This window comes from Carcharhinus amblyrhynchos, unplaced genomic scaffold, assembly GCF_965287045.1.
Source record: "Carcharhinus amblyrhynchos unplaced genomic scaffold, sCarAmb.v2.hapA scaffold_993, whole genome shotgun sequence".
NCBI classification, from domain to species: Eukaryota; Metazoa; Chordata; class Chondrichthyes; order Carcharhiniformes; family Carcharhinidae; genus Carcharhinus; species Carcharhinus amblyrhynchos.
Genome location: NW_027650733.1, coordinates 16856 through 42500, shown reverse-complemented (window position 1 = coordinate 42500; position 25645 = coordinate 16856). Strand labels below are relative to the sequence as shown.

At 53.8% G+C, this 25645-nt stretch overlaps 2 protein-coding genes across 2 annotated transcripts; one reads left to right on the top strand and one right to left on the bottom strand.

The window, feature by feature from the left end:
* Positions 1-4631: 4631 nt before the first annotated feature.
* Positions 4632-13042, top strand: npas4a (neuronal PAS domain protein 4a). Its single transcript, XM_080184884.1, has 8 exons — positions 4632-5195; positions 6135-6286; positions 6938-7040; positions 7147-7396; positions 7922-8031; positions 8136-8271; positions 9935-11241; positions 12353-13042. Exons 1-8 carry the CDS (start codon positions 5021-5023, stop codon positions 12379-12381), a joined length of 2262 nt encoding a protein of 753 aa, XP_080041010.1. The 5' UTR covers positions 4632-5020; the 3' UTR covers positions 12382-13042.
* Positions 13043-16845: 3803 nt separating this feature from the next.
* Positions 16846-25354, bottom strand: mrpl11 (mitochondrial ribosomal protein L11). The gene is made up of 6 exons (XM_080184885.1): positions 25284-25354; positions 24735-24864; positions 20215-20310; positions 19128-19221; positions 17506-17665; positions 16846-17048 (listed from the first exon to the last, which is right to left on the bottom strand). The coding sequence occupies exons 2-6, from the start codon at positions 24855-24857 to the stop codon at positions 16949-16951; spliced, it is 573 nt and encodes a 190-aa protein (XP_080041011.1). The 5' UTR covers positions 24858-24864; positions 25284-25354; the 3' UTR covers positions 16846-16948.
* Positions 25355-25645: the final 291 nt, after the last annotated feature.

The window sequence follows — 25645 nt, the reverse complement described above, 5'->3', positions numbered from 1 at the left end:
GTCTATCTCCCGCACCCTCGGCTGCCCCCATACACCCCACGTTTCGGGACTTACAGCTTATTCCCAGACTCTGCTGTCCCACCCTGTGTGCCACCTCGCACCGAGTGAGTCTGTGTTGGGAGGGGTGTTGAGGATAGTTTAGTCTGGATTTTACTCGGATTCGGGATGCCGCGTCCCCCGGTGGCAGAGAGAGAAATCTTGCCCTCGGTTGCTAAGCGACAGGGAATGCCAACGCCCTGAAATTGGATTTGGTTTGGGTGACGGCGCGGAGGGTGGATTTATTCACCTGAAGCACTCCAAATATGGAGAAGGCAGCGGTGTCGTCACTGCCTCCATCGGCATTCCCGAATCCAGCCCCTTCCCGAATCCAGCCCCTTCCCGATTTCACCCCTCCTGAATTCACCCTCCCCGATTTCACCCCTCCTGAATTCACCCTCCCCGATTTCACCCCTCCTGATTTCACCCCTCCTGATTTCATTCCTCCTGATTTCACCACTCTCTGATTTCACCGCACTCCAAATTTAACCCCCCTCTGAATTTAACCCTCCCTGAATTTAACCTTCCCGAATCCGACCCTTCCTGCATCCAGCCCTTCCCAAATTCACTCCTTCCTGAATTCAATCCTTTGGAATTCCACCCTTCCTAATCGCACCTGTTCCTGAATTTAGCCTTTCCTGACTCTGACCCTTCCCGATCCCAAATCTGACCCTTCCTGAATCCCAAATCCGACCCTTCCTGAATTTGCTCCTTTGGAATTCCACCCTTCCTAATTTCACCTCTTCCCGTATTTGTCCCTTCCTCCTCAGGCACACACTGACTCTCGCACCTCTCGGCTGATGTGACCCATTAGGTAGCAGCCCCAGTACACTCCAGGTGTGAATCCCCCCCAGGGGTACAGCCTCCACTTCCTTCCAGTGCCTCACAAACTGGAACCCACTTCTCCCCACCGCCAATTCTCTGAGCCGCTCACTCATCCCTCAAATCCAGTTTGCTGTCTGCCGGTAATGATCCAGAAATTGTTCCCCGTGTGGACCTGCTCCTCAATATGATGCCTCGCTCTTCAAGTGACCGTTAGAATCTCCTCCCTTGTCCTCACTGTGTAATTGGTATCAACATGTCCAGTCTCCTTTTCCTCCCATTGCAAGTTCTTCTCCAACCCGGGGATGTCCTGAGCCCTGGCACTGGGCGGGCAACACCGGTGTCTGGACTCTCGCTCCTTGCTACAGATAAAAGTGTCAATCCCCTCACTGCACTGTCCCCTATTTACTGCTACCTTCATACATGCTTTTCCCCCTCTTGAGTGTCATCCTCTACTCTAGTGCCATGGCCAGTCTCCATGCACTGACTCTTACTGGGGTACGGGTCCCACACACACACTGACTCTCACTGGGGTACGGGTCCCACACACACACTGACTCTCACTGGGGTACGGGTCCCACACACACTGACTCTCACTGGGGTACGGGTCCCACACACACACTGACTCTCACTGGGGTACGGGTCCCACACACACACTGACTCTCACTGGGGTACGGGTCCCACACACACACTGACTCTCACTGGGGTACGGGTCCCACACACACACTGACTCTCACTGGGGTATGGGTCCCACACACACTGACTCTCACTGGGGTATGGGTCCCACACACACTGACTCTCACTGGGGTATGGGTCCCACACACACTGACTCTCACTGGGGTATGGGTCCCATGCACCCTGGACATTCTCTCTTTCACTTTATCCTTCGGGAAAAAGATACAAAAGTCTGAGGTCACGTACCGACCAACTCAAGAACAGCTTCTTCCCTGCTGCTGTCGGACTTTTGAATGGATCTACCTCGCATTAAGTTGCTCTTTCTCTACACCCTCGCTATGACTGTAACACTACATTCTGCACTCTCTCCTTTCCTTCTCTATGAACGGTATGCTTTGTCTGTATAGCGAGCAAGAAACAATACTTTTCACCGTACGTTAATACATGTGACAATAATAAATCAAATCATTCTGGGAGGTTAGCAGTCTTGCCCAGGACTGTATAACCCTTTCACTGCTCAGAGGGTTACTGTCCCATACTTCACTCTACACCTGTCCCCAGTACGGGCACACAGTTTATTGGCTGTGAGCTGTTCATCACTCCCCAGTGATGAAACGTCACAAATATCTCCCAAGTCTCACCTGGTCCATCTGTCTCTCTCCATCTCTCCCTGTCTCTTTCTGTCACCCTGTCTTTCTCTTTGTGTTGCTCTTTCTCCATCCTTCTCTCTTTCTCTATCTCTGTCTCTCTCTCTGTCGCTCTCTCTCTGCCATTCTGTCTTTCTCACTGTCTCTCTCTTTGTCTCTCTGTATCTTTCTCTCTCTGTCTGTCTCTCTGTTTCTCTCTCTGTATCTCTGTGTGAGTGTCTTCTCTCTGTTTGTCTCTGCCTCTCTCTCTCTCTTTCTGTCTCTCCCTCTCTCACTATCTCTCTTTGTTACTCTCTCCTTGTGTCTGTGTGTCTCTCTGTCTCTCCCTTGCTCTCTCTCTCTCACACCTTGTCTCTCTCTCTCTCCCCCAGCTGCAGTTACACTGATGTAACCTGGGGTTGGGACGGGCGCTGTCCAGAGTCTGTGGTTCTGAAAGAGAATCCAAACCAGAAATTCAACTCTGAATTCCACCAATCCTCGGTGTGTACACTGGGAATCCTCTCTGGCTCAGCGTGTACACGGGGAATCCCCTCTGCTGGCTCAGCGTGTACACTGGGAATCCCCTCTGGCTCAGCGTGTACACGGGGAATCCCCTCTGCTGGCTCAGCGTGTACACGGGGAATCCCCTCTGGCTCAGCGTGTACACGGGGAATCCCCTCTGCTGGCTCAGCGTGTACACGGGGAATCCCCTCTGGCTCAGCGTGTACACGGGGAATCCCCTCTGCTGGCTCAGCGTGTACACGGGGAATCCCCTCTGGCTCAGCGTGTACACGGGGAATCCCCTCTGGCTCAGCGTGTACACGGGGAATCCCCTCTGGCTCAGCGTGTACACGGGGAATCCCCTCTGGCTCAGCGTGTACACGGGGAATCCCCTCTGGCTCAGCGTGTACACGGGGAATCCCCTCTGGCTCAGCGTGTACACGGGGAATCCCCTCTGGCTCAGCGTGCACACTGGGAATCCCCTCTGGCTCAGCGTGCACACACAGAATCCCCTCTGGCTCAGCGTGTACACACAGAATCCCCTCTGGGTCAGTGCGTATACTGGGAATCCCTTCTATGTCAGTCTGCACACCATGGTTCCTCTCCATCTCTTGCTGAGTGAACCTCTTTTTCTCTGTCTCCGTCCCCGTTCCTCCTCTTTCCCGCTCTCTTCCTCTTTTTTGTCTCGTTCTCTTTCTCTCTCCTCCTCCCCTTCTCCCAGTCTCTGCGAGCTTCCCCTCTCTCTGTCTCTGCACATTCTCTCTCTCCACCCTCTATCTGGCTTTCTGCCTTCCCCCTTCTCTGTCTGTCTCTATCTCTGTCCCCTCTATTTTCATCCTCAGACCTGTGTTAATCAATTCTCTCTCTCTGTCCATCCCTCTTACTCTCTCCTTTCCCCTATGTGTCTTTCTTTCTCTATTCACACTCTATCACTCTCTCTCCCTCCCCACTCTGTGTCTCTCTGCCCCTCCCACTTTCTCTCTCTCTCTTTATTCCTCTATCTCCCTTCCCCCCCAATCACCCTCTCTCTCCCTCGTCCTTTCTCTCTCTCTTTATTCCTCTATCTCCCTTCCCCCCATCACCCTCTCTCTCCCTCGTCCTTTCTCTCTCTCTTTATCCCTCTAGCACTCTCTCTCTCTCCCTCCCTTCCCCTTTTTCCCTCTCTCTCTCTCTGTAGCTCTCTTCTCCCTTCCTCCCTCCCTCCTCTCTGTCGCTATCTCAGTCCATCCCTCCATTTATCTCTTTCTCAATCCCTCCACTTATCTCTCTCTTTATCCCTCAATCTCTTGCCATATTTCTCTCAATCCCTGCATCTCTCTCTCTCCTCTATTCCTCCCTCTGTCTCTCTATCCGTCCCTCTGTTTTGTTCACTCTCTCTATCCCTTCCTCTCTGTCTTGCTCACTCTCTCTATCCCTCCCCACCTCTCTCTATCCCTCCATCTGTCTTTTTTTATCCCTCTATCTCAATATCTCACCATATTTCTCTCAATCCCTGCATCTATCTCTCTCTCTCTTTATCCCTCCCTCTCCCTCTATCCCGTCTCTCTGTCCCTCCATCTATCTCTCTTTATCTCTCTATCTCACATTCTATTTCTCTCAATTCCTGTATCTCTCTCTCTATCCCTCCCCCCCTCTCTTTATCCCTCTATCTCTTGCTCTATTTCTCTCGATTCCTGTATCTCTAGCTCTCTCCTCTATCTCTCCCTCCCTCCGTCTCTCGCTCGCTTTCTCTATCCCTCCCCCCTCTCTATCCCTCCATCTATCTCTTTCTTTTTCCCTCTATCTCAATCTCTCGCTGTATTTCTTCCAATCCCTGTATCTCTCTCTCTCTCTCTGTCCCTCCCTCTCTCTATATCTCCCCCCCCCCCATCTATCTCTCTCTTTATCCCTCTATCTCTCGCTCCATTTCTCTCGATTCCTGCATCTCTAGCTCTCCCCTGTATCCGTCTCTCTCTGGCTCGCTCCCTCTATCCCTCCCCCCTCGCTCCCTCTATCCCTCCCCCCTCGCTCCCTCTATCCCTCCCCTATCAGTCGAGGTTTCGTTTTTTCCCTAATTGGGAGCTTGGAGTTCTGGCGTCATCTCCCTGTAGTAGTGACGTGTGATTGTAGTCAGTGAGGCAGACAGAGGCAGAGAGAGATCCTAAGCCCTGCCTCTGCCGTGATGTTGGTGAGTCCTGCTGCGTTAGGCCAGCCCCCCTGGCTGTCTGCAGCTTATAAAAACGCAGCATCGGCTCAGCATCAGCACCAGATCTTTGACAGCCACAGAGCGATCTGGTCCAGAGACCAACTGCCTTCTCTCGCAGCGAGACAGAGAGAGAGAGACGGAGAGGGGCAGAGAGAGGAGGCGGACACACTGCAACATGTACAGGTCCACGAAAGGAGCATCGAAAGCCAGGAGAGACCAGATTAATGCCGAGATCAGGAACCTGAAGGAGCTGCTGCCAATCTCGGCGTCTGATAAATCCAGACTATCTTACCTTCACATCATGTCGCTGGCTTGTATCTACACCAGGAAATCTGTCTTCTTCAGCCCAGGTAAGAATATCGGGGACTCTGACAGTGGAACAGAAGAGAAGTTGTAGAGAGAGAGAGAGAGACGGTGGTGGGGGGAGAGCCTGTCCAGCACTTGTGTTCGAGTTGGTCTGTGTAAAACTCTGAGCCACTCTCCTCGGTCTGTTCCCAGCCCTATTCCACTCTCCTGTTGCTCGTCCGCTGTTTTGTGAATGTGCTAAAGTTTTCCCTCCTCCTGAACGTGTAAACGCACCCCCCTCCCCTCTAACAACTAGTTTTTCTCACTCCCTCTCTCTCTCTTCCTTCACCAACTAATTTCTTACAGTGGGTTAGCACTGCTTCCTCTTAGCGCCGGGAACCCGGGTTCGATTCCGGGCTCGGGTCACTGTCTGTGTGGAGTCTGCATGTTCTCCCCATGTCTGCGTGGGTTTCCTCCGCGTGCTCTGGTTGCCTCCCACAGTCCGAAAGATGTGCGGGTTTGGTGGATTGGCCATGCTAAATTGCCCCTTAGTCTCCAAAGATGTGCGGGTTAGGTGGGTTGGCCATGCTAAATTGCCCCTTAGTGTCCAAAGATGTGCAGGTTAGGTGGATTGGCCATGCTAAATTGCCCCTTAGTGTCCAAAGATGTGCAGGTTAGGTGGATTGGCCATGCTGAATTGCCCCTTAGTGTCCAAAGATGTACAGGTTAGGTGGATTGGCCATGCTAAATTGCCCCTTAGTGTCCAAAGATGTACAGGTTAGGTGGATTGGCTATGCTAAATTGCCCCTTAGTGTCAGAGGACAAGCTAGGGTAAATGCATGGGATTTCGGGGATAGGACCTGAGTGGGATTGTGGTCGGTGTAAACTAAATGGGCCAAATGGCCTTTTTCTGCACAGTAGGAATTCTAGGAATCTGTTTCTCTCTCTCGCTGTTCCCTCACCAACAGTTTCTCATTCTCCCCCCTCTCTCTCTCTCTGTGCAGAAGCAGTGTTGGAAGGCTCTCTCCCTTTGCTCTCAGCCCCCGAGCTCGCAGACTTTCTGCAGTCTCTCCCCGGCTTCCTGGTCGCCCTCACCAGCGAGGGGAAACTCATCTACGTGTCGGAGAACGTGTCTGAGCACCTGGGCCACTCGCTGGTGAGTTAGCCCTCAGCCCCGGCTGTGTTTCCAGTGACGTGGGCTTTGCCGGGAGAAGGGAGCGAGCGGGTGGTGGCGTGTCGGAGGAGACAGGCGGTCGAGGGGGGTTTCACTGGATGTGTCTCTGCCTGTGGTTTAACGGGAGGTCTTTCTGAGTGTGGGGTTTAAGTGTTGCTGTGTGTGGGGTTTAATGGGAAGTGCTGTGGGATCTAACTGGAATTGTTACGGGGTCTGTCTGGGATCGTTACGGGGTCTGACTGGGATCGTTACGGGGTCTGACTGGGATCGTTACGGGGTCTGACTGGGATCGTTACGGGGTCTGACTGGGATCGTTACGGGGTCTGACTGGGATCGTTACGGGGTCTGACTGGGATCGTTACGGGGTCTGACTGGGATCGTTACGGGGTCTGACTGGGATCGTTACGGGGTCTGACTGGGATCGTTACGGGGTCTGACTGGGATCGTTACGGGGTCTGACTGGGATCGTTACGGGGTCTGACTGGGATCGTTACGGGGTCTGACTGGGATCGTTACGGGGTCTGACTGGGATCGTTACGGGGTCTGACTGGGATCGTTACGGGGTCTGACTGGGATTGTTGGGTTTAATGCTGAGTATTAAACGGAAGTCCTTCTCCCCTTGCTGTGTTGCAGGTGGATTTGGTATCTCAAGGAGACAGTATCTATGACATTACCGACTCATTGGACCACCTGGTGTTGAGCAGTAATTTGATGTTGAATTCTCCGTCAGAACCCGGTGAGTTAACGTTCTGCCTCCCCCCTCTCACTCAGTGCTCTCTCACTCTCGTCCCCCCCCCCTCCCGGCTCAGTCCTTAACTTCTCCGTTGTGACTGTTCCCACAGAACGTCTCTTCCGCTGCCGCTTCAACACCTCCAGGTCCGTCAGGAGACAGAGCGCGGGTAACAAGCTGGTACTAATCCGGGGCCGGTACCACCAGCCCCCACCTGGGGCCTACTGGTCCACCAAGCCGGTCTTCATTGCTTTCTGTATCCCCCTGGACACCAGGCCGAGGCTCTTCGACAATCATCTCTTCCTGGGATTCTTCGAGAGTCAGCATTCCAAGGACATGATGTTCACTGAGCTCTCTGACAGGTAAGAGGGAAAGTACGCACACCCGTCCCGTGTACACACACACTCCCGTCCTGTGCGCACACACACTCCTGTCACGTGTGCGCACACACCCGTCACGTGTGCGCACACACCCCCGTCCTGTGCGCGCACACACCTATCACGTGTACACACACACCTATCACGTGTATACACCCACACCCGTCCCATGTACACCCACACCCATCCTGTGTACACACACACACAAATAAACACCTGTCCCGTGTACGCTCACACCTGTTCCATGTGACATACACACACTCACACACACAAACACACCCATCTCATGTACACAAACCAGTCCCATGTACGTACACACACACACACACACACACACACACACCTGTCCTACGTACGTACACACACTTGTCCTACAAACATACACACCTGTCCCGTGGACACACAGACAGCTGTCCCGTGGACACACAGACACCTGTCCATTACACACACACTCACTCTGTAGGTTTTGTGTCTGTTACTAATACAGATATCCTGCCCTTTTCTCTGCAGTGTTGGTTACTTCCTGGGCTACCAGAAGACCGAACTGATTGGGAAGTCCTGGTACCACCTCCTCCACCCTCAGGATCTCTCGCACGCTTCTGCCCAGCACTGTCGATTCTGTAAGTATCGCGGGAGGCTGATTCCCTCTGTCTGCCTGGTTACTCTCGCTCCCTGTCAGGACGTGTGTCTGAAAGACCTCTCTCTCTGTTGCTGGTGTTTGCAGTGAGTGGAGGGAGTGAAGCCCGAGTGGAGATGACTGTCCGAATCCAGCGTAAGGACTCGCTCTGGGTCTGGCTCTATATGGTCCTACAAGGGGAATGTGCTGAGCTGACTGTCCTGTGCTACAATTACATCATCAGGTAAGGGACGTTCACTCACCCTGGGGGGCACCCAACCCTAACCTAAACCTGGGCCAGTAACAAACCACAGCATTCAGCCCACTCTTCCTGTGCTCGCTCTTTGAAAGATCTGTCTATCTGTGTACATTCTCCCCGTGTCTGCGTGGGTTTCCTCCGGGTGCTCCGGTTTCCTCCCACAGTCCAAAAGACGTGCTGCTGAGGTGCTAAATTCTTCCTCAGTGTTACCCGAACAGGGGATTTTCACAGTAACTACATTGCAGTGTTAATGTGAGCCTATTTGTGACACTACAACTTAAACTACAGGAGCAGGATGAGGCCACTCGGCCCATCGAGTCTGCTCCGCCATTCAATCATGGCTGATATTTTTCTCATCCCCATTCTCCTGCCTTTTCCCCATAACCCCTGATCCCCTTATTAATCAAGAACCTCTCTATCTCTGTCTTAAAGACACTCAATGACCCGGCCTCCACAGCCTTCTGCAGCAAAGAGTTCCACAGATTCCCCACTCTCTGGCTGAAGAAATTCCTCCTCATCTCTGTTTTGAAGGATCGTCCCTTTAGCCTGAGGCTGTGCCCTCGGATCCGAGTCCCTCTGACTAATGGAAAATAAAAATTGGGCTCAGTCCGGGTCTGGAATCATAGAAACCCTACAGTGCAGAAGGAGGCCATTCAGCCCATCGAGTCTGCACCGGCCACAATCCCACCCAGGCCCTATCTCCATAACCCCATACATTTACCCTGCTAATCCCCCTGACACTAAGGGGCAATTTAGCATGGCCAATCCACCTAATCTACACATCTTTGGATACTAAGGGACAATTTAGCATGGCCAATCCACCTAACCTGCACATCTTTGGACACTAAGGGGCAATTTAGCATGGCCAATCCACGTAACCTGCACATCTTTGGACACTAAGGGGCAAATTAACATGGCCAATCCACCTAACCTGCACATCTTTAGATACTAAGGGGCAATTTAGCATGGCCAATCCATCTAACCCGCACATCTTTGGACACTAAGGGACAATTTAGCATGGTCAATCCACCTAACCTGCACATCTTTGGACACTAAGGGGCAATTTAGCATGGCCAATCCACCTAACCTGCACATCTTTGGACACTAAGGGACAATTTAGCATGGCCAATCCACCTAACCGGCACATCTTTGGACACTAAGGGACAATTTAGCATGGCCAATCCACCTAACCTGCACATCTTTGGACACTAAGGGACAATTTAGCGTGGCCAATCCACCTAACCTGCACATCTTTGGACACTAAGGGACAATTTAGCGTGGCCAATCCACCTAACCTGCACATCTTTGGACACTAAGGGACAATTTAGCGTGGCCAATCCACCTAACCTACACATCTTTGGACACTAAGGGGCAATTTAGCATGGCCAATCCACCCTAACCCGCACATCTTTACACTGTGGGAGGAAACCCACGCAGACACGGGGAGAATGTGCAGACTCCGCACAGACAGTGACCCGAGCCGGGAATCGAATCCCGGGTCCCTGGTGCTGTGGGGTGGCAGTGCTGACCCACTGCGCCACCCAGTGTTTAGAGAGGGTTTCACAGCGGTGTCCTTCTTGTTGTTGTCGGATCTGAGCGTCTATCTGGTTGTCCTAAACGTCGGGTGTTTTGCGTTCTTGTTTTGCAGTGAGTCGGAAGCCTGGTGCCTCCGCCAGCAGCTGCTGGACGAGCAGGAGGAGACGCTGCTCTTCCCGTACGGCCTTCCCGCCCTGCCGTCCCACCGCGAGGCCGTCCGCTCCCCCAGCTACCTGTCCAGCCCCGACACGGTGTTCACCTCCGTGTCCGGCACGCCCTCCAGCGCCGTCTCCGCCCAGTCCTTCGACTTCACCGGGATTTGCGGCCTGGACTTCGCCGAGGTCACCGGGCCGGCCGGCCGGGAGGAGGACAGCCAGCTGCTCCAGCGGGGGGGGCAGCGCCTGCCCCCGCCCCCCCCCACCACCACCACCACGTCGCCGCCGGAGAAGGAGGAGGAGGCGGCGGCAGCGGAGGCGGCGCTGGGGACGGGCCGGGCCGGCCCCGCCAAGCTCCCCGAGCTCTCCTACAGCGACTGCGTTTTCGGGGCCAACTCGCCCACCCCGCCCTGCACCCCGCAGCTGCTGGGGCCCGCCTTCGCCCTCGGCCAGACCGAGATCTTCTACCCCCTCGAGCCCTGCGCCGCCTCGCTCTACGAGAGGCTCCCCCCTTCCCCCGACAGCCCGGGCAACGGGGGCTGCACCGTGATGGGCCTCCCGCAGGTGCCGACGCCCCTCTACATCCACGTGCCCAGCACCCCCGAAGCGCTGCTCACCCCCGAGGCCTCCCCCATCAAGCTGCCCGCCAGCTGCTACTTCGGCTACCTGGAGGGGCTGGACAGGAGCCAGCTCGACGCCCTGGCCAAGCACATCGGCGGCCTGGTGGCCGAGGGCCCGGGCCTGGGCCTGGGCCTGGGCCTGGGCCTGGGCCTGGAGCCCCCCCCCGCTCAGCCGCGCGGCTGTACCAAAGAGGCGTGCGGGCCGCGCAGCCCGCCGCTCCCGGCCGGGGGCCCCCTGCTGGACATCCCGTCGCTCAAGCAGTGGAGGGGCGTGGACTTCTCCATGATTGACCTGGGCGAGGAAGAGCCGGAGGCCGCCGCGGCCGCCGCCGCCGCCGAGGACGACGACGACGTGATTGGAAACATCCTGAAGGACCTGGGCACCCCCGCCGCGGAGGGGGCCGCCCCAGACCCCGGCGCGGACGCCCAGCCCGGCGCGGACGCGGGCTCCGAGCAGGCGGGAGGGGCTCACGGCCAGCCCGCCCGCCCTGCCACCGACCTATCTCCAGAAGAACAATCCTTCCTCGAAGAGTTGACTTCGTACGAAACAGTATTTGAGACGTTTGCCTCAAGGTCCCCCTGTGACGGGTTTCTCCATGAGTTGTATCAACTCCAGAACCAAGGCCGCGAATGCTTCCACCGAGGTAGGCCCACCCTCCCTAAGGCCAGCCTCTTAACCGTCAGGTCGGTGGGTTGGCGCCGGGGAGCCGGGTTCGATCCCCGGCCTGGGAACCGAGCCCGGGCTCCTGCGCGCGTAGTCTGCATGTTCTCCCCGTGTCTGCGTGGGTTCCCCCCCCCCCCCGGCCGTGTCCGAGTGACGTGCTGGTTGGGGTGCACCGGGGCCGTGCTGGATTCTCCCCTCGGTGAACCCCAAGTGGGCTTACGTTAACACTGCAACGAAGTCACCGTGAAAATCCCCTACGCTCCGGTGCCCGAGGGGATTTTCGCAGTAACTTCGTTGCAGTGTTAACGTAAGCCCATTTGGGGGGAGTGGCGCTGCGGCACGGTGGGGTTGGCGCTGCTGCCTCACAGCGCCAGGGACCCGGGTTCGATTCCCAGCTTGGGTCACTGTCTTGTGTGGAGTCTGCGCGTTCTCCCCGTGTCTGCGTGGGTTTCCTCTGGGTGCTCCGGTTTCCTCCCGCGGTCCGAACGACGTGCTGGTTAGGGCGCATTGGCCGTGCTAAATTCCCCCTGGTGTTAGAGGGATTAGCATGTGGGGATAGAACCTGGGTGGGATTGTGGTCTGTGCAGGCCTGATGGGCCGAATGGCCTCCTTCTGTACTCCAGGGATCCTATGATTGCTTGTGACACTAATAACGGGGTGGCACAGCGGGTTAACACTGCTGCCTCACAGCGCCAGGGACCCGGGTCCGATTCCCGGCTCGGGTCACTGTCTGTGTGGAGTCTGCGCGTTCTCCCTGTGTCTGCATGGGTTTCCTCCCACAGTGCGAGAGAGGCGCGTGTTAGGTTGATTAGCCGTGCTAAATTGACCCTGGCATTGGGCGGATTAGAGGCTACGGGAATGGGAGCTGGGTGGGATAGTGGTTGGGGCAGACTTGAATGGCCTCCTTCCGCACTGTATTGTTGCTTGTGACGTATAACGGGGGAACAGCTACGTAAACGTGTCACGTTGTAGTTACACCCTCGTAACCAGGCGAGGAAATGAGATGTGGTGATGATTGTAATGGGATAGCATTATCCTTTAACTAACCTGTGCTTTTCCTCTCTCTCTTTCTCTCTCTCTCTCTCTTGCAGATGGAAGTGGAGGTAGTCCCTCATTCTGAAATAAGTCTGTGACTTACTTCATAAAGTATGGCATATTGTCATATTTCGTGAAGCTGCTACGATCAAAGATGTCTCTTTGACCAACAGAAGAACACTGTTCAAAGTTCTTATGTTCTCTCCTTAACAATGCACTGCATGGGGTTCGGGGAGGGGTGGGCAGGAGGGTCTTTCTTGTAATTTTAAGAAAACAAAAACCCAAAACCTTCCTTTTTTTTTGTAACGTCGCGGTAACGTGGAACACACTAAAGGGTGCGAGTGTTATTATTTAACTCTTAAATAGACCCGTGTTGCTATGGAGGAGGATATTGTAAGACATACTTACAGATGTAACTGTATCACTTGTAGTGACAAACCAAATCGTAACAAAGAGATGGATACAACTTTTTTTTGGTAACTGTAATAATGACACATTGTGAATGTATTATTCCTGTGTCAACAAAGGCTAAGCGTAGAAACCTTCTACGATTTAAGTATAAGGATTGAATCCTGTTTAAACTCCTGTATTTCCGGAAAGAAAGATTATATATCTTTGTACATATATATATATATTAATGTATATTTCTTATCAAAGGCAAGCATTTTTGATACGCTCAGGACGATATACATTGTGAAACTGTGTTTTTGTGTGTACGTCCTTCAGGTCTTGTGGAATTTATTGCAATGCAGAAATATTTATATTAAAGAATGCATTTCAGTGGTTACCTTCTGGCGAATCTTTCTCTGCAAATCATTTCTCTCCAACTCCTGCTCCCCACCACCTCTCGGGACGTCCCAAAGTGAAACACAAACCCACCCCCACCCCGCCCTCTGTCTCTCCCGCTCCTATCCCTCCCTCCCTCAGGACATCACAAAGGAAAGACAGACCCCCCCCCCCCCCCCCCCCCCCCGCCTCCCTATCTCTCCCGGTCCTATCCCACTCTCAGGGCATCCCATCCTGCCCCGATTTCTCCCACTTCTATCTCTCTCTCTCTCAGGATGTCTGAGAAATACAGATTCCACCCCCCAGCCCTCCATCTCTCCCGCCCCTATCCCTCCTTCAGGATGTCCCAAAGGGAAAGACAGATTTTCCCCCTCCCCCTCCATCTGTCCCGTTTCTATCTCTCCCTCAGGACATCCCACACAGACCCCTCTCCTCACCCCACCCCCCGCATTTCTTCCACTCCTATCCCTTCCTCAGGACGTTCCCAAGGAGAAAAACGGACCCCCCTCCCTCCCCGGGACACCCTAATGTGTTTCACACACAATGAAGGAGTTTATTTGGAAGTGTGCTCACTGCTGTAATGTAGGAAAGGCAGCAGCCAATTCATACACAGCAAGATCCCACACACAGCAATGTGATCACCACCCAGGTCAGCTGTTTTTAGTGATGTCAGCTTGAGGGAGAAATATTGGCCCCGGGACACTGGGGAGAATTCACCCCTACCCCCCCGCTAGCCCCAACCCTAGCTCTTCTTCCAACAGCAGCCATGGGATCTCTTACACCCACCCCAAGAGGGCGACGGAGCCTCGGTTTAATGCCCCACCCTGAAAGACAGAACCTCCCCCACAGCGCGGCGCTCCCTCGGCACCGACCCTCCCGCAGCGCGGCGCTCCCTCGGCACCGACCCTCCCGCAGCGCGGCGCTCCCTCGGCACCGACCGACCCTCCCGCAGCGCGGCGCTCCCTCGGCACCGACCCTCCCGCAGCACGGCGCTCCCTCGGCACCGACCCTCCAATTTGGATTCTGGAGTTAAGCTGAAGTGGGGATTCGCAGCTTCCTGACTGGGTGTTCAGTTTGTTCTCACTGTGAACATCCCACTAACATCAGTACACCATCCTCAACTCTGTGTGTGTGTGTGTGAGAAATAGAGCTGGAAACACACTCACACTCATGGCAGGAGGCTGAATTCATGGATGTAGCCTGGGATTCTCCTACAGTTTACAAATCAAGTCACTAGCTCTAGGTTACAAAGATTGGGATGAGGACAGAACGCAGAGAGGGGGATTTGATTTGACTTTTATTGTCGCATATATTAATACAGTGAAAAGTATTGTTTCTTGCACACTGTACAGACAAGGCATACCATTCATAGAGAAGGAAAGGAGAGATTGCAGAATGTAGTGTTACAGTCATAGCGAGGGTGTAGAGAACGATCAACTTAATGCGAGGTAGGTCCATTCAAAAGTCTGACAGCAGCAGGGAAGAAGCTGTTCTTGAGTCGGTCGGTACGTGACCTCAGACTTTTGTATCTTTTTCCCGACGGAAGAAGGTGGAAGAGAGAATGTCCGAGGTGTGTGAGGGGGTCCTTAATTATACTGGCTGCTTTTCCCTGAGGCAGCGGGAATGGAGTCAATGGATGGGAGGCTGGTTTGCGTGATGGATTGGGCTACACTCACGCTCCTTTTGTAGTTTCTGGTATCAGAGTGGGAATGGTCGAGCTGGGAATCACCTTCCCGTTCTCCAGCTGCTGAATCCTCGCTGGGGTGGTGTGTGTGAGCGAGGATTCAGCCAGACTGCCATGCAACTGAAGGCGAACGTGTTGTCGAGATTGGGATTCAGAGGGAGTGGAGCCTGCCCTGCGGTCTGCTGTTTTGGGATTAGGTGAACACATACTTACCGGGAGAGGGGGGGGGGCCAAGGGTCTCTGCCCTCTGCCAGCTACACAGTCGGATTCCTGACCCAACTCTTTGTACTCCGATATTTCAGTGAACCTCAGCTACATCCCAGTATCTGTCAAATTCCCACCTTATCTGCCACGGGAAGTGTAGCAGGCGAGGTGTGTGGGGAACATGCAAAGGTCCTCAAGTTGGATTTTTCAGTTTTGAGGCTGGAAAATCCCACCCTGGAAAACACCCAAACCCTGGAAAACACCAACTCCTCCTCTTCAGCAGAACCTCCTGCTTCCTCCTTTTCGCTGGTGTTAACGGGAGCAGAACAGTACAGGCCCTTCGGCCCTCGCCGTTGGGCCTAGCTTTGACCGAAACCAAGATCAGGCTATCCCCCCTCCCCTATCACTCAATGACCTGCTTGCATTAACACCACAATGAAGTTACTGTGAAAACCCCCACAGTGAGTGTGCCAAAGGGCCAAGATTTTTCCAGCCATGATGTACGGGTGATCTTTCTCTACACCCTGGCTATGACTGTAACACTACATGCTGCACTCTCTCCTTTCCTTCTCTATGAACAGCATGCTCTATCTGTATAGCATGCAAGAGTGAACACTTTTCACTGTATGTTAATACGTGTGACACTAACAAGTCAAATTAAATCACCACCCTCATGCTCCCCGCACCACATCAGCAGCCCAGGCAGGATATTCAACTGGGGGAGGCATCACAGTTTAGCCTGAGACGCCTGTATTTACATACATATCCCACAAGGAGGCACTGACATTCTCATCCTATACTGACCCAGCAGACCCTACTGACCATGACCCCCTGACTGCCCCCCCCCCCATCTCTGCCCCAGACTCTGCCACCAGTCTAGAACAGGGAACGTACAGAATCCAACCTCACACCCCAGGAGGTGGTCTGAGCCCCACCTGTCTCCCACCCTGTCCTGGGACCTCAGTACCTCCCCCTCACCTCTCCACTCTGTGCTGGGACTTGTGCATGTCTCCCCCCCCCCACCCCCACTGTGCTGGGGGGGGGGGCTCAGTGTGAACCCCCCTTCTCCCCGTGCTGGGGGGTCTCAGTGTGAGCCCCTCCCCTCTCCCCGTGCTGGGGGGTCTCAGTGTGAGCACTCCCCTGCTCCCCGTGCTGAGGGTCTCAGTGTGAACCCTCCCCCTCCCCATCCATGCTGGGGTCTCAGTGTGAGCCCCCCCCCCCCCATCCATGCTGGGGTCTCAGTGTGAGCCCCCCCCCATCCACGCTGGGGTCCGCAGTCAGTGTCATTCTGAGAGCCGTTTGCATTGTGTGGGTAAGCGCTGACCTCTGCTGGCAGCACAGGGGATTGCTGGGGGTTCACTCACCGCTGAAAGGACTGGGTGGAAAGGAGGGGGTTTGAATGGACAAGGGGGACCGGGGCCACACTCCCTACCCACCACCCACCCACTGCCCCCGAACACCCAGGCCCAGTTTGGAAAGAGAGACAGAGACTGTTTAAACTCAGTTTAATCAGTGCAACCTTTACAAACACTGATCAGAGGTGACACACAGGACAGAGAGAGAGTGTGAGGGGGGTGGGGGGGGGGGTTACAGAGCCCCTCACGCTCCAAGACCCCAGAACACCTCCCCCCCCCACCCCTCCCTCAACCCCACCTCACAGCCCGAGCCTCCTGCTCCCACAGTCTGTAGAGAAAGCGGTCGGAGGCCTGGTTCCATTTGTCCGTGAGGAGAGAGAGAGATTCCAGGGAGATAGCGACACATTTCACCCGGGAATGTCAGCCCCAGGAGGGAGGGGAGGAGGAGGAGGAGGGGAGGGGGGGGGAGGAGGGGAGGGGGGGGGAGGAGGAGGAGGATGGGGAAGGTGGAGGGGGGGGGTAAGAGGGATGGATTTGGGGTGAGCGACTCTGTGGGTACTCTCTCTCTCTCTCTCTCACTCGGGGCGCGGTGCGAGTGAGTTGAGGAGGTTCCACTCGAGTGATTATTTCTTTTTGGTGCTGGCTGTCTCCAGTGTGGCTGCTGCTTCCCTCAGCGTCTGTTCCCGCTCCTCCCGGAACTGGGCGTATTCCTCGGCGGAAAGGCTGCAGAGACAGGGAATAGAATTATAGAGAGAGAGAGAGACCCCGACGCAGGCCTGACAGCCCCCCCCAACACAAACACAATACCGTCCCGCGTGCACACAGCACCACTGGAAGGTGTCACACTTCCCCGAGGAACAGGGAAGAATCTCCTTGGGAATAACCAACAGCGACAACAGTTCCCCCCCTCACCCACACGTACACGCCCCACCCTCATCACCAGGGTCCACCCTGACCCATGAGACCAGCCCCCGTCTCACGAAACAGCCAATCCTGACCCACCGGGCTGCCTGGGTGACCGAGGTCACAGGTCAGGGGTCACCCCTAACAAGCTCATATCCACTCTCGCTCCCCCTCCATGGACAACCGCCTCCACCCCCACCTTCTCCCAGCACAGGAGAGGAGCAGAGACAGAGAGAGAGAGAGCGAGAGAAAGAGAGACGTGGACACGGAGACTTACTCTCGTACCACCTTGATCCCCAGCGACCTGGCACAGCCGATTAGACCCTTGCAGACATTCTCCAGGGACATGTCCTGTAGGCGGAAACTCTCATCCTGAGACTTCACCTTCGCAATCTCATAAATGTGTTTCACCGTGACCATCCCAGCGACCTCGTGGCCTGCAGAAAGGACAGACACATCAGTACAAACATTCGCCTCTGGCAAGACTCTGTCCTCTGTAATATCGAGGGGTTTGGGTTGGTTTATATATAGAATAACAGATACCCGGGAGTGAGTTACAGACTGGAATGTAATCGAGGGGTTCGGGGTGGTTTATATATAGAATAACAGATACCCGGGAGTGAGTTACAGACTGGAATCTAATTGAGGGGTGGTTTATATATAGAATAACAGATACCCGGGAGTGTGTTACAGACTGGAATCTAATCGAGGGGTTCGGGGGGGTTTATATACAGAATAACAGATACCCGGGAGTGAGTTACAGACTGGAATCTAATCGAGGGGTTCGAGGTGGTTTATATATAGAATAACAGATACCCGGGAGTGAGTTACAGACTGGAATCTAATCGAGGGGTTCGGGGTGGTTTACATATAGAATAACGGATACCCGGGAGTGAGTTACAGACTGGAATCTAATCGAGGGGTTCGGGGTGGTTTATATATAGAATAACAGATACCCGGGAGTGAGTTACAGACTGGAATCTAATCGAGGGGTTCAGGGTGATTTATGTATAGAATAACAGATACCCAGGAGTGAGTTACAGACTGGAATCTAATCGAGGGGTGGTTTATATATAGAATAACAGATACCCGGGAGTGAGTTACAGACTGGAATCTAATCGAGGGGTGGTTTATATATAGAATAACAGATACCCGGGAGTGAGTTACAGACTGGAATCTAATCGAGGGGTTCGGGGTGGTTTATATATAGAATAACAGATACCCGGCAGTGAGTTACAGACTGGAATCTAATCGAGGGGTTCGGGGTGGTTTATATATAGAATAACAGATACCCGGGAGTGAGTTACAGACTGGAATCTAATCGAGGGGTTCGGGGTGGTTTATATATAGAGTAACAGATACCCAGGAGTGAGTTACAGACTGGAATCTAATCGAGTGGCTCGGGGTGGTTTATATACAGAATAACAGATACCCGGGAGTGAGTTACAGACTGGAATCTAATCGAGGGGTTCGGGTTGGTTTATATATAGAACAACAGATACCCGGGAGTGAGTTACAGACTGGAATCTAATCGAGGGGTTCGGGGTGGTTTATATATAGAATAACAGATACCCGGGAGTGAGTTACAGACTGGAATCTAATCGAGGGGTTCGGGTTGGTTTATATATAGAATAACAGATACCCAGGAGTGAGTTACAGACTGGAATCTAATCGAGGGGTTCGGGTTGGTTTATATATAGAATAACAGATACCCAGGAGTGAGTTACAGACTGGAATCTAATCGAGGGGTTTGGGGTGGTTTACATATAGAATAACAGATACCCGGGAGTGAGTTACAGACTGGAATCTAATCGAGGGGTTTGGGGTGGTTTACATATAGAATAACAGATACCCGGGAGTGAGTTACAGACTGGAATCTAATCGAGGGGAGTCACTCACCGGTTCTTCCTGCTCCCTTTTCGATCCCAGCCGCTGCCTTGAGGAAGTAGGAGACAGTTGGCTGATTGATTTTTAGCTCAAAAGTACGATCCGGCTGGAATAGAGACAGTGAGAGAGCGGGGTGGGGGGGTGTGGTGGGGGGGGGGCGGGGTGAGGTGAGAGAGCGAGTTACTGGAAGTCAATCGAAAACATTCCCCCTCCTCTCCGCCCTCCAGCACCCCCCCTCCCCCAAGGGACCCCCTTGCCTCCTCCCATCCCTCGGCCCCTCGAGGTCACTGTCCCTCCCTCTCAAGGAAACCTCCTCCCGCCCCCACAACAACACCACCCCCTGATAACAAATGTCTGCATCTGGAGGATGCCCCCCCCCCACTCCTCCCCAATCCCACCCCCCCCACCCCTCCCCAATCCCACCCCCCCCACCCCTCCCCAATCCCACCCCCCCCACTCCTCCCCAATCCCACCCCCCCCACCCCTCCCCAATCCCACCCCCCCCACCCCTCCCCAATCCCACCCCCCCCACTCCTCCCCAATCCCACCCCCCCCACCCCTCCCCAATCCCACCCCCCCCACTCCTCCCCAATCCCACCCCCCCCACTCCTCCCCAATCCCACCCCCCCCACCCCTCCCCAATCCCACCCCCCCCACCCCCACCCCCCCAATCCCACCCCCCCCATCCCCACACCCCCCCCCATCCCCACACCCCCCCCCCATCCCCACCCCCCCCCATCTCCACCCCCCCCCCCATCCCCACCCCCCCCCCCCATCCCCCCCCCCATCCCCATCCCCCCCCCCATCCCCAATCTCCCCCCCCCCACCCACGGACACCCTCCCCCCACCCCACTGTCTGCAACACCACCTGCTCCCCCCACCCCCCTCCGCCCCCACCCTTCCCTCCTGACCCTTCCCAGGAGCACAAAGCGGGGGCCTGGATCTGTTCCGTGAGCTAACGGGAACCTGGATCTCTCGGAGTGGATCAGAGCCGGTGATCCGGTAATCCCGCCCGCACCGTGGGCGAGCGTCTACCCCACGAGATTCCCGGGGAATCCGTCGCTGCGTCGGTCGCCCCGGTCCCCCGCTCCAAACTCACGTTGACAAAGATTCTGACGGGCAGAGGAATCCCTTCCTTCATATCCTTCGTCCGCTCGTTAAACTCCTTACAGAACTGGCCGATCGGGATGCCTCGCTGCGGAGAGGGAGGGGACACGGCGTGAGGCTGGGTAACGGGGCAGCAAGTTGGTGGTGGGTGGGGCTGGGGGGGGGGAGTTGGTGGGGGGAAAGAGTCGTCCCATTCTCATCCTCCCCGCCATCCCAGAGCCAAGATTTCTCCCACCAGCCAACATCACTCAAAACAGATTTACCAGGACATGTGGAGGGCATTAGCTGTGAGGAGAGGGTTTGGTTTGTTCTCACTGGAGCGACGGAGGTTGAGGGGAGACCTGATAGAAGTCTACAAGATCATGAGAGGCACGGACAGAGTGGATAGTCAGAAGCTTTTTCCCAAAGTCAATTACTGGGGGGGGGGGACACAGGTTTAAGGTGCGAGGGGCAAGGTTTAAAGGAGATGTACGAGGCAGGTTTTTTTTACACAGAGGGTGGTGGGTGCCTGGAACTCGCTGCCGGGGGAGGGAGTGGAAGCGGATACGATAGTGAGTTTTAAGGGGCGTCTGGACAAATCCGTGAATAGGATGGGAATAGAGGGATACGGTCCCCGGAAGGGTAGGGGGTTTTAGTTCAGTCGGGGCAGCATGGTCGGTGCAGGAGGGGCCGAAGGGCCTGTTCCTGTGCTGGAATTTTCTTTGTTTTTCAGCTGATCTGGGTGATGATCACATTGCTGTGTGTGGGATCTTGCTGTGTGTAAATTGGCAGCTGCCTTTCCCACAGTACAGCAGTGAGCGCACTTCAGAAAAACTCCATTATTGCGTGTGAGATACTTTGAGAGGGGTTGGAGAGATGGGGGGGTGGAATCTGTGTTTCACTTTGGGACATCCTGAGGGAGGGATATGAGCGGGAGAGATGGGGAGCGGGGTTTATGTTTCACTTTGGGACGCCCTGAGGGAGGGATATGAGCGGGAGAGATGGGGAGCGGGGTTTATGTTTCACTTTGGGACGCCCTGAGGGAGGGATATGAGCGGGAGAGATGGGGAGCGGGGTTTATGTTTCACTTTGGGACGCCCTGAGGGAGGGATATGAGCGGGAGAGATGGGGAGCGGGGTTTATGTTTCACTTTGGGACATCCTGAGGGAGGGATATGAGCGGGAGAGATGGGGAGCAGGGTTTATGTTTCACTTTGGGACGCCCTGAGGGGGGAGAGGAGAGATGATGGGGAGGGGCTAAGTTGTCAGTCCTTGATGACTTTTCCCTGATGACCGAGTCTCCCCCACCCAGCGAAGCCAGAAGGTAAAACCTACATCGAACTGACGAGGGCCTCAGTGGAGCATTTCTCACCTAAACCCGGTTTACCGGGATAGGGCGGGGGGGGGCCTGGCTGGGATGCTCTTTCAGATGGGCCGAATGGCCTCTCTCTGCACTGTAGGGTTCGATGGTTCCACGAAAACTGGTCATTACATTCTAGAAAGGTTTCCGCAGTGTCAAAGCCAGGAGGAAGGCGAAAGCATTTCACACATCTTATAAAGGCGAGCTCAATTTTGTCCTCTTTTAAGATCCAACCAAAGAAAGAAACTCAAATTAAGTTAGGACAAAGTAAAAGGGGCAGCTCCCCAAAAAGAAAGGGAACAGCCCGAACAAAAACAAAAGTACAAAGGAAACTTAAGACACGTCAAATCAGTGGGGACTAGAGGAATTTCACAGTAACTTCATTGCAGTGTTAATGTAAGCCTCACTTGTGACTAATAAATAAACTTTAACTTTTACCATCCATCAACCATTCTGGATGATTCGTACAATTGCTCAAACTCTCACTAAAGGCATCAAAACACTGAGGGATATTATCAAAACGGGTAAATAACTTTGTGATATCTTACAGCAACACCACGCACAAAGATCACCAGCGATGCTGCTTTTAAAAATGAAACTCAGAGCAAAGTTTGACCCTCCAATACCACCTGATACTTCAGAGATTTGTCAAACAACAACATAAAGCACAGATTGCCAGAACTTGGAAAAAGAGACAATTTACTCAGGGAGACCCGCTAATACTTAATGAAAAATACGTATCTGCCGTTATCCTAACAAAAACAGGTCCAATATCTTCCACTGAACAGATAGAACCATAGAACACTACAGCACAGAAACAGGCCTTTTGGCCCTTCTTGCCAAACCATTTTTCTGCCTAGTCCCACTGACCTGCACCCAGACCATTTCCCTCCATCCCCCTCTCATCCATGTATCTGTCCAAGTTTTTCTTAAATGTTAAAAGTGACCCCGCATTTATCTGGCAGCTCATTCCACACTCTCACCACTCTGTGTGAAGAAGCCCCCCCTAATATTCCCTTTAAACTTTTCCCGGTACCTCACAAGAGGTTATTGCAGAAGGTCGAGGGACATGGAGTTGGGGGTAGGGTGTTAGCGTGGATAGAGGATTGGTTGTCAAATAGGAGGCAGAGAGTGGGGGTCAATGGGTGCTATTCGGATTGGCGGTTGGTGACTAGTGGACCCCCCAGGGGTCGGTGCTGGGGCCTCAGCTATTTACCATTTATATAGATGATCTGGAGGAGGGAACCGAGTGCAGGGTGTCGAAATTTGCTGATGACACCAAGATTGGGGGAAAGGCAAATTGTGCGGAGGGTGTGGAGAGTCTGCAGAAGGATCTAGATAGGCTGGGCGAATGGGCCAGGAAATGGCAAATGGAATTTAATGTTGGCAAGTGTGAGGTGGTCCACTTTGGTAGGAAGAATGGTAGGAAGGACTATTACTTACGTGGCGAAAAACTGCAGCAGGCGACGGTGCAGAGGGACCTCGGGGTCCTTGTGCATGAGTCGCAAAAACCCAGCTTGCAGGTGCAGCAGGTGGTCAGGAAGGCGAATGGGATGCTGGCCTTCATAGCGAGGGGGATTGAATATAAAAGTAGGGAGGTCTTGCTGCAGCTGTATAGGGCATTGGTGAGGCCGCAGCTGGAGTACTGTGCGCAGTTTTGGGCGCCGCACCTGCGCAAGGATATTTTGGCCCTGGAGGGAGTGCAGAGGAGGTTTACTAGGCTGATACCGGAGTTGAGGGGATTGAGCTATGAGGAGAGGCTGAATAAACTAGGCTTGTACTCGTTAGAGTTTAGAAGAATGAGGGGAAATCTCATTGAGACGTATAAGATGATGAATGGGATGGATAGGATAGAGGTGGAGAGACTCTTCCCGCTCAGAAAAGACAGTAGGACTAGGGGGCACAGCCTCAAGATAAAGGGGAGGCGGTTTAGAACGGAGTTGAGGAGGAACTTCTTCACTCAAAGGGTGGTGAATCTCTGGAATTCTCTGCCCGTTGAAGTGGTGGAGGCTGCCTCGCTAAATATTTTTAAGAAGCGGGTTGATGGGTTCTTGATAAGAGAGGGGATTAAGGGTTATGGGGAGAGGGCAGGAAAGTGGAACTGAGCCACGACAGATCAGCCATGATCTTGTTGAATGGCGGGGCAGGCTCGAAGGGCTAGATGGCCTACTCCTGCTCCTATTTCTTATGTTCTTAACCCATGTCCTCTAGTTTTCTTTCTCCCCTTGCCTCAGTGGAAAAAGCCTGCTTGTGTTCACTCTATCTATACCAATTATAATCTTATACACCTCTATCAAATCTCCTCTCATTCTTCTATGCTCCAGGGAATAAAGTCCTAACCTATTCAGCCTTTCTCTGTAACTCATGGTGAGGGCGTTTAGTTACGTTGTACTGAGCAGATACCAATCTCAGGGAGTGATAGCACTGAAGCTTCACAGGGGTAGTTACATTACAGTAAAGTTTATTTATTAGTATCACAAGGTGACTTACATTAACACTACAATGAAGTTACTGTGGAAAATCCCCTAGTCGCCACACTCCGGCACCTGTTCGGGTACACTGAGGGAGAATTTAGCGTGGCCAATCCATGTAACCAGCACGTCTTTGGACAAAGTGATACCTCCAACCAGAGATCAACCACAGGGACAAATCCAGACTGTGTTTCTGAAGGATTTTCAACACCAATGGGAACTGAAATCGTTTCCCAGGAACAATTACCAACAAAACGAAGAAGACACTTCAAAAGTCTCGAGTGGCCAAATTCTAGAGCTTTGGGTACAACGCAAAAGAAAGACCTGCAGCAGAGGGACTCACTTATTAATTGTATCTCTAGGAATTAATGGTGCAAAGTAACGTACCGACTGTTTAATTGGGTCAGTTGTGGAAACAGTAAGCAATGTCGTCACTTGGGGACTAAAAGAAGTAAAGGGGGAGGGACGTTATGTATCGGGGAGGTTACATTTCTGCTGGGTACAATGTCACTGAGCTGGAGTGACATAAGCAGAGGGATTTTGGAGCTTTTCCATGTTAGACCAGGAAGAAGAAACATTTCCACAATAAACCTGCATCGTGTTTGACTTAAACCCACAAGTGTGGCACCTCCTTCCTTTCTCTTTGTTATAATTCCTGGTCAGTATGGAACAGAGCGATCGTTCGTGTTCTGCCAGACTTTACCTGGCCAAGAGTTGGGCCAAGAGGGGGTCCAGGGGCTGCCTGGCCAGAACGCACTATGGCCCTGATCACATTTCCAGGGTTCACCTTCTTCACAGTTCTTGTGGCTCGCGAGAGTTTAGACATTTTACGTCTGCAGACAAAAAAAAGGAGAGAGAATTAGTCGCTACATCAATAGGATGGGCGCAGGGGGAGCACCACACTGTGGATCAGCACCGGGGGGTGCCGCACCACGGGAGGGTTGGCGCCAGAGGAGCGCCGCACCTCGAAAGTGGGAGCACCGCACTGTGGGTCAGAACAGGGGGTGCTCTGCACTGCGGGAGGGTGGGCACCAGAGGAGCGGCGCAATGCTGGAGGGTGGGTGCCGCACTGGGAAGAGCGGGCACCACACAGTGGGATGTTGGGTGCCGAGGGAGCGCCGCACTGTCGGAGGGTCGGTGCCGAGGGAGCGCCGCACTCTCGGAGGGTCGGTGCCGAGGAAGCGCCGCACTGTCGGAGGGTCGCTACCGAGGGAGCGCCGCACGGCCGGAGGGTCGGTGCTGAGGGACTCACTGGTGGCTGTTTAGAGGTTTTAGTCTCTGAGGTGCAGCATGGGCGCCGCCATTTTAGGTGAAAGGTTAAAGGGAGAACAATGGAAAACAGATGAACATGGAACTCAATAAAAACTGTTAAATGTTCCATTTGACCATTTTACTGAAGATCATAAATCTGGATTTGGATTTGGATTTGATTTCCAGGGAAGATTTTAATGTTTGACCCTCAGAGAGGGGCGTTCGCGGATTGAATTGTGGGAACTGTAGTTGACAATGTGAACAACAGATCTCGGCATGCTCTGGGTGCTCCCACCCACTGCGCAGGCGCCACCGGGCACAGGAAACTAGATTCCGGCATGCGCTGGGTGTCCCCGCCCAGGG

Bases quoted from the DNA above. Each gene is read 5' to 3' on its own strand.
- npas4a (XM_080184884.1), top strand. From the start codon at position 5,021: ATGTACAGGTCCACGAAAGGAGCATCGAAAGCCAGGAGAGACCAGATT. The intron at 8,272-9,934 runs GTAAGGGACGTT...CTTGTTTTGCAG, and splicing joins TGCTACAATTACATCATCAG to TGAGTCGGAAGCCTGGTGCC. The intron at 11,242-12,352 runs GTAGGCCCACCC...TCTCTCTTGCAG, and splicing joins CCGCGAATGCTTCCACCGAG to ATGGAAGTGGAGGTAGTCCC.
- mrpl11 (XM_080184885.1), bottom strand. From the start codon at position 24,857: ATGTCTAAACTCTCGCGAGCCACAAGAACTGTGAAGAAGGTGAACCCT. The intron at 19,222-20,214 runs GTGAGTTTGGAG...TCTCTATTCCAG, and splicing joins CCGTCAGAATCTTTGTCAAC to CCGGATCGTACTTTTGAGCT. The intron at 17,666-19,127 runs GTGAGTGACTCC...TCCTTTCTGCAG, and splicing joins AAAGGGAGCAGGAAGAACCG to GCCACGAGGTCGCTGGGATG.